Below are 12,172 nucleotides of genomic sequence, written 5' to 3' on the forward strand. Positions count from 1 at the left end.
ATCCAGTGTAGGAACCTGTTGCACCTGATCCCTCCCTGCACACACATGATCGAGTACAAAGATTGCTGTGTGTAATATCGGAAAAGGCATTAGACAGAAGGGCAGGAGGGAGGTTTGAAGCTCATCAGATGTGAACATAACTATTGAAATACTAGGGTATGGTTTACAAAAGAAATCAAAAAAGTCATGGAATGTTGACTTTGATCTGAAAGGGACTTGAAATCAAATGAGTTAGATGTACGTTTCTTGTATAAAGTCAAATGCCATCTGGTGTACTGTACTAGCGTTGGAACTGTACCACAGCAAAGATCAGTCTTCCTGTTTGTGTTTCTCCCACTCTCTGGAAACTAACAGGCTGATTTATTTTACATTTACTATGTGAGTAAACAGAATAACATGTCAACTATAATTTATTTTCTTCTGCTTCTCTCAAAATGTAAAATAACAGAGCGTGCCACATAAGCCCAGTTTGTATATAAATTTTTGACTAGGCACTACAAAATGTAAGCGGGAAGCTTAAACTTGCCAATCATTTCCTGCAGTGACTTCATAATTTTAAAAGAAATAGCTTTGGTGGATGCACTGGTAGTAATCTTACAAGAATTCTTAGATTCTGGAAAAGTTAGATTCAGAACAGACCCTTCCCCAGTTCTGAGGGTCACCGGACCCGAAACGTTAACTCTGTTTTTTCCTCCACAGATGCTACCAGACCTGCTGAGCTTTTCCAGCAACTTTTTTTTTGTCCCTGATTTACAGCATCTGCAGTTCTTTTGGTTTTTATTAGGTTTGTCTAGGGGCTTGGATGGTGAGGAGAAAGGAGGTAAATGGGCGGGAGTTGCAGCTTGCGTAATTGGGTAGTTTGGGGAGGTTTTGGGAGTGGAGGAGGAGTGTATCAGGGTGTCCCAGAGGGAACAGTCCCTGCAGAATGCTGACAAGGGAGGGGAATATGTGTGTGGTTGTGGCATACTGCTGGAGATGGCAGAAATGGTGGCTTACAGTCCTTTGGATGTGGATGCTGGTGGAGTGGTAAGAGAGGGCCAGGGGACTCTATCGCTGTTCTAGAAGGAAAAGGAAGGGGAGAGGGCAGATGTGTGGGAGATAGTTGGGACATAACTAAGGGCCCTGTTGGTCACAGTAGCGGGGAATTCTGAGTTGAGAAAAAAACATGGACATTTCTGAGAAGACAGAAGCCAGCATCATCAGAACAGATGCAATGGAGATGGAGTAAGTTGGAGAGTTGAGTGGAGTCTTTATAAGAAGCAGGGTGTTGAGGATGTGCAGTTCAGGTAACTGTGGGAGTCAGTGAGTTTATAGATGATATTGATCCCCAGCTTATACCCAGAAATGAAAACAGATGTCAAGGAAGGGAAGGGAGGAGTCAGATATGGACCAGGTTAGGATGAGAGCTGGCCGGAAATTGGAGGAAAAATTGATAACAGTTTTCTGATTCAGAATGAGAGTGAGAAGCAGCATCAATGATTTCATCGATGTACCGCAGAAAGAGTTATTGTTGGGCAGGTGGTGCAGGTAAGATTGGAACAAGGAATGTTCCAAAGATACAGGTATAACTGGGGCCCATGCATCTACCCATGGCCATGCCTTTGACCTGAAGAAAGTGAGAGGAATTAAAGGAGTTGTTGTTCAAAGTGAAGACGAATTTGGCCAGGCGGAAGTGAATGGTGGTGAGTGGGAACAGTTCAGGCCTTTTTATCCCCAGAAAGAAGTGGAGACCCATGAGACCATCCTGATCGGGGGATGGACGTGTGAAGGGATTGCATCTCCATGGTGAAGAGGAGGCAGCTGGAGCCTGCGAACACGAAATTCTGAAACTGACGTAAAGTGTCAGAAGAATCACGGACATAATCGAGAAGAGACTGGGCAGGGGAAGAAAAAAACGATGAGTCTCCTGCTCTCAGCCCTCCCAACCTATTCCCACAACCTTGTCTTTACCATAAATACCAGGTTTCCCCAGCTGCTGAAGAGTCACCAGACACAAAACTTTAACTCTGCTTTCTTCCCAGATCCTGCCAGACCTGCTGACTTTAATCAACAATTTCTGTTTCTGATCCTATTTTGAAATATCTTTTCATGATTCTGGTGTGAGAAAGGTACTAAAAAAGAAGCTGTTTAAGTTAAACTGCATCCATAAAAGCAACGTGAATCCTGTCTGATTCTCTTCCCGACTGGAGTAATTGTTTATTAACATGAGGCACGTGTGAACTCAATGTCAGTTTAGACCTGTTCAGATTGGGCTGTTGTGGTGGAGTGGTAGCATCCCTGCCTCAGAGTTAGGAGACCCAGGTGAAAGTCCCACCTATTCCAGAGATGTGTCATAACATTTCTGAACAGATTGGTTAAAGATATCTAAACCTATTCAGCATAATGGTGCGTTTCTGCATTGTAAATAGTAATATATTTTTTGTAATAATGTATTACTCTCAAACTACCTCTATTATTACACATTATGATTTGCGGTCGTGGCATTAAAGAGCTATGAAGAATAACAGGTTGCTGGTATGGTTTTCTTTTAACAGCTGACCATGCCCACCCCGATGCCTGAGTACTTGAATATCCATTACATCTGTGAATCTGCCTCCAGACTTCTCTTCCTGTCCATGCACTGGGCCAGATCCATCCCAGCATTCCAGGCTCTAGGGTAGGCCTTGTAATTCATGCATCCTGGTGCCAGAGAACTGTACTATTGTTTAAAAAAGGATCAAATGATTGTTTAAGTACACACCAGCCAAAATAACTGGTGGGAAAACTGTTGGGAGAAACCCCAAGGGACAGCATATATCTGCATTTGGAAAAGTACAGATTAATCAGTCAGCATTTAGGGGCGGCACGGTGGCACAGTGGTTAGCACTGCTGCCTCACAGCACCAGGGACCCGGGTTCAATTCCACCCTTGGGCGACTGTCTGTGTGGAGTTTGCACATTCTCCCCACGTCTGCGTGGGTTTCTTCCAGGTGCTCCGGTTTCCTCCTACAGGCCAAAGATGTGCAGGTTAGGTGGATTGGCCATTCTAAATTGCCCCATAGTATTCATAGGCGGATGGGTTTGGGTGGGTGCTCCGAGGGTCAGTGTGGACTTGTTGGGCCGAAGGGCCTGTTTCCACACTGTAGGGATTCTGAAATTCTAAAAAAAATGGATTTGTGAGGAGAATGTCGTGTCTGATTAACTTGATAACATTTTTTAAGGTGGGGAGAGAGAGCAGTTGATGTAATCTAAAGGATTTTATCAATACTTTTGACTTTGTCTCACGTGGCAGTCTGGTTGACAAATTAAAGCGCACAAGGATCCAATGGAAAATGTTGAGTTGGATCTAAAATTAGCTGAGTGACAGGATGTAAATGATAATGGTTGACAAGTGTGTTTAGTGCTGGACAATTTTTCATGAGGTCGCAGGATTCAATACTGGGTCCCTCATTGTTCGTGGTATATATCTGTGATAAGAAGTTTGCTGGCAATAGAAAAATTAGTCATTTTGAGAGTGAGGAAGAAAGGTTTAGTCTGCAGGAAAGTATAAGTGGTCTTGTCATTGGCAGAAAAATGGAAAATGAAACTTAGTTCTGTTGGTGTGATATAACACATTTTGGGAGTGCAATAAGGCAAGGAAGTAGACAAAAATGCTAGAAAACCGAGCAATGACAGGAACAGAGGGACTGATCATATCTCCAGATTCTTGAAGACAGGAGGCCAAATAGGTGTATTGGTTGAGGTTGTTGACTTGCTTGCCGAGCTGGCTTGTTTTCGTTCAGATGTTTCGTCACCATGCTAGGTAACGTCATCAGTGAGGGCTCCGATGAAGCGATGTTGTTCTACTCAGCTTGGAATTTACACTGTCGGTCCGTTATGGTGCGTATTGTCATTTCCGATAGTGTTCTTTTCGGGTTTGTATATGGGGTCCAATTCTATATGTTTGTTGAATGCATTACACGCTGAGAACGATGCCTGTAGGAATTCTGGTTTAGCTTGGGTTACTGTGGTCACATTGCCCCAGTTAAACTGATGGCCTTCATTATCCGAGTGTACTGATACTAAGGAAGGTTCGTCATGTCGTTTTGCTGCTAGCTGATGTTCACGTATACTAATGGCCAGTTTCCTTCCATTGTAATGTTTGTGGCAGTCGTTGCATGGTATATTTTAAACTACTTTCGTTCTGCATGTTGTAGGAATGGAGTCTTTAATCCTTGTGAGTGTTTGTCGTAGAGTGGCTGTGGGCTTGTGTGCTGCCATGATTCCTAGTGGTCGTAGGAGTCTCATCAGTTCTGATATGTTCTTCATGTAGGGCAGTGTGGCCAGTGTGTTAGGGCGCACTGTGTCCTCCAATTGTTGTCTGTTTAATAGGCACCTGTGAATGAAGTTGTTGGTTAACAAAGCATAAAGGATCCTTCCATGTATTATTATGTACATATTGACAACATCAGGAGATCAGGATAATGGTGCTGTGAAAGGAAAGATATCATTTCATTGGAGGCAGTCCAGAGAAGGTTCACTAGGATGATCCATGGTATAGCGAGGGATTGTATTAGGAGCAATGGTTAAACAGGTTGGGACTCTACTCACTGGAGATTAGGAAAATGAGAGGTGATCTCATTGAAACATAGAATTATTAAGAGGCTTGACAGAGTAAATGCTGGGAGGATGATTCCCCTCAATGGAGAGTCTCAGAATAAAGGGGTGCCAATTTAAGAGTGAGATGGGGAGGAATTTCTTCTCTCAGACCGTTGAGACTCTTTGGAACTCCTTGCCACAGAGAGCTGTGGGGGCAGAGTCCTTGTGTATAGTTAAGGCTGAGACCGACAGATTATTGATCAGTAGGGAAATAAAGGATTATGGGCAAAGGCAGGAAAGTGGATACGAGTTATGTCGGATCTGTCATGATCCTACTGAATGGCAGAGCAGGCTCGAGGGGCCAAACAGCCTATTTGTTTCTATTTCTTATAGTGTTATGCTCTTCTAGAAGATCTCGTTGAATGACACTGCAGGTTTGAAGGGCTGAATGGTCTACTCCTGTTTCTTATGTTATGTTCCTGTAGCCTTAACAAAGTTCTTGAAACAACTTGTGAGAATTTTATTTGACAAAGCAATGAACTGCAGAATTAAATGTGCCTCTCCTGAAAAAGGAATTTAAAGGATCATATGATTAAAACTTCTCCCTAGGATGGGGAATCTCAAGACTAGGGGACACATTTTTAAGGTGACAGGAGAGGGATTTAAGAAAGACATGAGGGACAAATTTTTACACAGAGGCTGTTTCATGTGTGGAATGAACTTTTGAGGAAGCGGTGGATGTGGGTACAATTACGACTTCTAAAAGATATTTGGATAAGAACATGAATAGGAAAGGTTTGGAGGTATATGGGCCAGGAGCAGGCAGGTGGGACTAGTTTAGTTTGGGATTATGTTTGGTATGGACTGGTTGGACCAAAAGGCCTGTTTCCGTGCTGTATGAGTCTATGACTATGATCCTGAATTTAAAGAAAATCAGGACAGTTCAGATGTGTGGTGGAAAGTTTCATCATGGAATTTTTGGTTCAAACGTTTGTCACAAGCTCCAGACATGTCCACCATGTGGTTAGTGAACAGTCCATTAATATAGCTGGTGTAGATGCCTTTTAATTTTAATGATTCAATTTAAAGCAGACCAACAGTCAAGTTTTCATTTAAACAGGTTAAAGGTTAGTTTTTATGATAAAGTTACTTTTGAAGGTGAGGACAAAGAGATAACAATGATGTTACCTAGCAGGGTGACGAAATGATTGCAATCAAACCCACCAGCTCGGTGAGCATGTCTACAACCTCATCCACAACCCGAGCTACAAATCTTCTCAAAAACTTTAAAATCCAAAGAAGTCTCTATGGTATGCTACTGGGGCCCATTACTTGAATTCTTTGTTGCTAAAGCAAAGGGATTAATACTTGAGGTCAGAGCCAGCAGCTATGATGACTTCTGTAGTCTGACAGTTGGCATTTTCTTATACAAGTAGAGCAGCAGCGCAGCACATTTATGGGAGGGAGGGAAGGATTTTTTTTTCACTAGTTAGGTGGCTCAGTGGCTACTGCTGCTGTCTCACATCGCCAGGGACCCAGGTTCAATTCCACCTTCAGGTGACTGCCTGTGTGGACTTTGCACGTTCTCCCCGTGTCTGCGTGGGTTTCCTCCGGGTGCTCCGGTTTCCTCCCACAGTCCAAAGATGTGCAGGTTAAGTGGATTGGCCACAGGAAATGCAGGGTCACAGGGATAGGGTAGGAGGGTGGGTTTGGGTGGGATGCTGTTCAGAGGGTCGATGTGGACTCAATGGGCTGAATACCTACTTCCACACTGTAGGGATTCTGTGATTCTAGGTTTTGGTTTTGGCACTTTCACACTGCCTGGCTTCTTTAAACAGAACAGCACTTAGCATCAGTATATCTGTTTTCTTTATCCTCCCTGAATTAAAACTCCCACTCTGAAAGGTTCTCAAAGCCGTCCCCATGGAGTTCTACACACTGGCAGTTCTTTGCCAGTTTTCTTTATACAGTTCAAAGCTTAAACTGGTGGAACGTTAATTTTGAGGAGCCAAGGGTTCACAATGCACAGAAGTCACTTGCGCTGAGTCTCTTTATATTCTTCCTCCATCTGTTGTTTCTATCCAAAGTGTGAATTGTCACAGCTCTGTTGTCTGTTTGCTCATTTCTGCATTTTGAATCTTTTTTTGTCTGTGTATTTCTCTTTGTAATCCACTTACCACTTGCAGTTGTTTATACAGGTGACTTATAGCAGCCATTATTTTACCTCCTTGTGGTCTCGTTAGAGTCCAGTTCTTTTTTACAAGAATTCATAATATTGTAACTCCTTTGCTCATGACACAGTAAAACTGAAAGACACAAAAGACAATGGAGAAAGGAGTCAAATCCTGAACAGTGTGGTTCAAAGATTTTGTAAAAATCTGGGGTTGAAGCACAGCATTAGCCAACTCAAGAAAAGCCTGCATTGATACCGCAGACATTTGATAAAAAAACCAAAAAATTAGGAGCAATTTTTAAAATTCATTCGTAGGATGTGGGAAATGCTAGTTAGGTCAGCATTTATTGCCCAACGTTATTTTACACGGAGGGTGGTTAAGAGTCACCCATATTACTGTGGTTCTGGAGTCACACATAGGCCAGGCTGGAAAACAAGAACCAGAAAGGTGTTTATGACAATCAAACAGTGGTCATCATTTTCAATTCTATTCGTTTCTTCAGTTCACATTTCACCATCTGCCATGGTGGGATTTGAAATCAAGTATGCAGTACATTGGCCTGGGGTTCTGAATTCCAGTCCAGTGACATTACTCCACTGCCTCCTATAAATTTAGGGGACAACGAATGAAATTGGCATTAAATGTTACTGGGTAAAAGAAGGGTGAAGACTATTGGCTGAATTGTGATATGGAAATAGGGGTGAACAGCAAAGGGATGGGAAAGAAGAAGAGTAAGGAGTAAAGTCCTGTGACAGTAGATGAGAACCAGAGTGGCTGGACTGTGAGCAATAACCTGCTTAGTGACGTCCACTTTGGGTACCTCCAGGGCCATTCAGCTCCTGAACTTGTTATAGCCTTGGTTCAAACATGGACAAAAGAGCTGAATTCCAGAGGTGAGGTGAGAGTGACTGCCCTTAATATCAAGGCTGCATTCAACCGAGTGTGGCATCAAGAAGCCTTGTCAAAACTGGAATCAATGAGTATCAGGGCAAATTCTCTGGTTGTTGGAGGTTGGTCATCTCAGCTCCAGGACTTCTCTGCAGGAGATCCTCAGGGTCCTGACCCAGCCAGCTTCAAATGTTTCATCAATGACTTTCCCTCCATCATAAGGTCAGAGGTGGGGATGTTCACCAATAATTGCACCATATTCAGCACCATTCGTGACTCCTCAGATACTGAAGCAGTCCATGTTCAAATACAACAAGATCTGGACAACATCCAGGCTTAGGCTGACAAATGGCAAGTAACATTCGTGCCGCACCAATGCCAGGCTGTGACCATCACCAATAAGATGTCCACCACCCCTTGACATTCAATGATGCTACGATCATGAATCCCTCACTCTCTGCATCCTGGGGGTTATCATTGACTAGAACCTCAACTGGACTTGCCACATAAACATGGTTGCTGCAAGAGCAGGTCAGAGGCTAGGAATACTGTGGCGAGTAACTCATCTCCTGACTCCCAGATTCTGTCCACCATTTATAAGGCACAAGTCAGGAGTGTGATGGAATACTCCCCACTTGCCTGGATGAATGCAGCCCCAAAAACACTCACACCCACACACGCACACACCCAAGAACACACAAGAAGCTTGACACCATCCAGGACAAAGCAGCCCGCTTGACTGACACCACACCCACAAGCATTCACTCCCTCCATCACCAACGCTCAGTAGCAGCAGTGTATACTATCTACAAGATGCACTGCAGAAATTCACCAAAGATCCTCAGACAGCACCTTCCAAATCCACGACCATTTCCGTCTAGAAGGGAAGGGCAGTAGATACATGGGAACACCACCACCTCCAAGTTCCCTCCAAGTTACTCACCATCCTGACTTGGAAATATATTGCCATTCCTTCACTGTCGCTGGGTTAAAATCCTGGAATTCTCTCCCTAAGGGCATTGTGGGTCAACCCACAGCAGGAGGAGTGCAGCGGTTCAAGAAGGCAGCTCATCACCACCTTCTCAAGGGGCAACTAGGGATGTGCAAAAAATGCTGGCCAGCCAGCAACACCCACATCCCGCAAATGAATTTAAATTTTTTTTCAAAAAATTGATGAGGTCAAAATGCCATTGAACAGATGGAAGAGTGTTAGAAAGAGAGGCCTCAGAAAGTTTGGGGCAACTGCAAGGTGGAAAAGGCTTGGAGGAATGTTAATGTGAAATGGAGGGCTGGAAGGCAATGAAACAAAACAAGAAAGTGGAAGACAAGGAATTCAGGAGAAGCAAAAGGCGAGAAAAACAATGAACATAGGGGAGATAAAAAGAAACAGAAAATGTGGGGAAATAGACCGAGGAAACAGGACATTCAAGGGTAACGAAAGAAAGGAAACATGAGGGTAAAAAGGAAGTCAAAAGAAGCAGATTGAATAAAGAAAGAAAACATGAGGGTCAGGAAATAATGCAAGGATCTAATGGAGTGGATAAACCCAAACTCTTTCCTTTGTCTTGAGTACAGGAAATGGAAACTAACCTTAAAATGAGTGCCATGTTGTAAATGGGTGAAGTCAGGAATAATGTCTTCACACAAAACTTTATTCAGTTGCTCATTGTCTACCCATTCTGGTTCCTATCAAACTGTCCCCAGTTGTCCCATAACTTTATGTCCTTACTTTTTTATTTTTCCCCATCCCTCTGCTGGTCATCCCTATTTCCATATCACAATTCAGCCAACATTCCTTACGCTTCTGTCACCCACTGACGTTTACTGCATGTTTCATTCATTATCTCCTAAACTTGTAGGATGCGGTGGAGTCATGTCACTGGACTGGAAATCTAGAACCTCAGGCTAATGTACTGGGGACTTGTGTTCAAATCCCACCATTGGAAATCTGAAAGCCTGCTTCCAACAAGTCTGAGATCTGCTGCAGGACTTTCTTTTATGGATTGGGACCCCAACGTGGGAACGATCACAGATCCTGGGTCCACACCATATTGGGAAGACAGACCTGACATGGATTTTGAATTGACCAATCAGTGACCAGACAATAGACTAGCTTTTTAAGTAAGAATGTTGGGTGCAATCTTGAAGCTAGAGAACCAATAGGAGGCTGTGAAGCTCAAAAAGCACTGCAGCCTCCTTTTGTAGGAAAGGCAGAGAGAAATTGCCTCCACCTTGGGCTGTGTTCTCACTGTTTGTTTAAAACTTTTGAAGTGAAAAATGGCCAAAGTTGCCTGAGCACCATTTTGGAGGGTCGCCTCCTTCACAGAGATGCTCGTTGCTCCTGCTCTGAACAAGTGGCTAGGATCATTGGTCTTTTAATTATCTAAACAACTACCCAACACATATGACCACGTATCAAGGTGGATTGCTGTAAACACAGAAGGCGCTGGATGTAAGCAGCAACATTTGTGGCGAGCGAAACAGTTCACTGTTCAGGTCAGTCGCCTTCAATCAGAGCAGATGGATTGTCATTCAGTAAGGGATTAAAGGGTTAGATATCCATGGAGATTCATGGAAATAGGCTAGAGAACAGGCACAACCCAACTGGATAATAGAAGAGTATGGGGCGATGAATGGCTGAGTGCTGTTCTTACATTCCTAAAAAGGCTGTGTTGTGTGAGAGAGAGAGAGGTAGAGAGATTAAAAACAGGAAGTGGAAGCAGAGCAGCGGCATGAAAAGCTTGATGGGGAACATAGAGTCATACAGTATGGAAGTAGACCCTTCAGTCAAACTAGTCCACACTGTCTATGTTCCCAAACTAAACTAGTCCCACCTGCCTGCATTTGGTCCATATCTCTCCAAACCTCTCCTATTCACGCACTCTTCCAAATGTCTTCTAAATGTTGTATAACTGTACCTGCATCCACCACTTTCTCTGGCAGTTCATTCCACACACTAAACTGGAGGCTAGAGAACTCCGGCAAATAAATATTGATGTTTTGAAAACCGTTCACATTAAGAAGATGAAGTGCTGGAGGTCTTAGAAAACATAAAGGTGGATAAATCTCCAGGACCTGATCTTGTATCCCCTGATGTTGACGGATGTTAGGGAGGAAATTGCTGGGGCAGAGATTGCAGAGGTATTTATATTATCTACAACCACGAGTGAGGTGCCGGAGGACTGCAGGCGGCTGATGTTCTGCCTTTATTTAAGAAAGGATGTAAGGAGAAGCCTCTGAACCATAGACTCAAGTCTGACATCGGTGGTGGGTAAGTTGTTAGAGGTGATTCTGAAAGATAGGATTTACATGCACTTGGAGGGCAAGAAATGCTTAGAGATAGTCAGCATGGTTTTGTGCAAGAGAAATCATGTCTCACAAACTTGGTTGAGTTTTTTTCAGGAAATAACCGAAAGGATTGATGAGGGAAGGATGGGAGATGGTGTTTACTTGGACTTTAGTAAAGCCTTTGATAAGGTTCTGTATGGTAGATGATTTAATAAAGTTAGATCACATGGGATTCAGGATGTGCTTGCCAATTGGATACAAAATTGACATAATAGGAGGAGACAGAGGGTTGGAGTGTTGTTTCTTGGACTGGAGGCCTGTGACCAGCTGTGTTCCACAGGGATCGATACCGGGTCCACTTCTGTTTGTCATTTATAATTGATTTGGATGAGAATATAGGAGGCATGGTTAGTAAGTTTGCTGGTGGCACCAAAATTGGTGGCATAGTGGACAGTGAAGAATGTTTTCTAAGATTACAAAGAGATCTTCATCAATTGGGTCAATGGGCTGAAGAGTGGCAGATGGAGTTTAATTTAGATAAATGCAAGATATTGCATTTTGGTAAAACAAACAAGGGCAGGACTTATACAATTAATGGTAGGGCCCTGGCTAGTATTGTTGAACAGAGACACCCACCGGGCTCAGGTACATAATTCTTTGAAATTTGCATCATCAGTAGACAGGCTGGTTATGAAGGCATTTAGCATACTTGCTTTCATTGCTCAGACCTTGATGGTAGGAGTTAGGACGTATGTTGAGGTTGTACAGAACATTGGTGAGGCCTCTTCTGGAGTACTGGCCACCCTGTTGTAGGAAGGATATTATCAAACTGGAGCGGGTTCAAAGGAAATTTACCAAGATCATGCCGGGAATGGAGGGTTGAGGTATAAAAATAGGTTGGAAAAGCTGGGACTTTTTCACTGGAGCGTATGAGGTTGAGGGGTGACCTTACTGAGGTTGATAAAATCATGAGTGGCAGAGACAAGATGAATGGACCAGCATCTTTTCCCTAAGGTGGGGGAGTTTAAAACTAGGGGCGTATTTTTAAGGTGAGAGGAGAAAGATTTAAAAGAATGTGTGGGGCAACCTTTTCACATAGACAGTGATTTGTGTGTGGAGTGAACTGCCAGAGAAAGTGAAGGATGCAGTGTAGGAGTGTTTTTCCCGACCAGGGACATAAACTTAAGAGATAGTAGGAACTGCAGATGCTGGAGAATCCGAGACAACAAGGTGCAGGGCTGGATGAACACAGCAGGCCAAGCAGCA

At 43.5% G+C, this 12,172-nt stretch overlaps 1 protein-coding gene across 1 annotated transcript in view; it reads left to right on the forward strand.

Annotated features, from left to right (window-relative positions):
• nr2c2 (nuclear receptor subfamily 2, group C, member 2) overlaps nucleotides 1–12,172 on the forward strand; it is a 185,891-nt gene that overhangs the window by 131,300 nt on the left and 42,419 nt on the right. The window contains exon 11 of the mRNA XM_048606713.1: nucleotides 2,535–2,656. Coding sequence (XP_048462670.1) covers nucleotides 2,535–2,656 — 122 coding nt within the window. The remainder of the gene's footprint in view (nucleotides 1–2,534; nucleotides 2,657–12,172) is intronic.

Source organism: Rhincodon typus, chromosome 16 (genome assembly GCF_021869965.1).
Source record: "Rhincodon typus isolate 14 chromosome 16, sRhiTyp1.1, whole genome shotgun sequence".
Lineage (NCBI taxonomy): Eukaryota > Metazoa > Chordata > Chondrichthyes > Orectolobiformes > Rhincodontidae > Rhincodon > Rhincodon typus.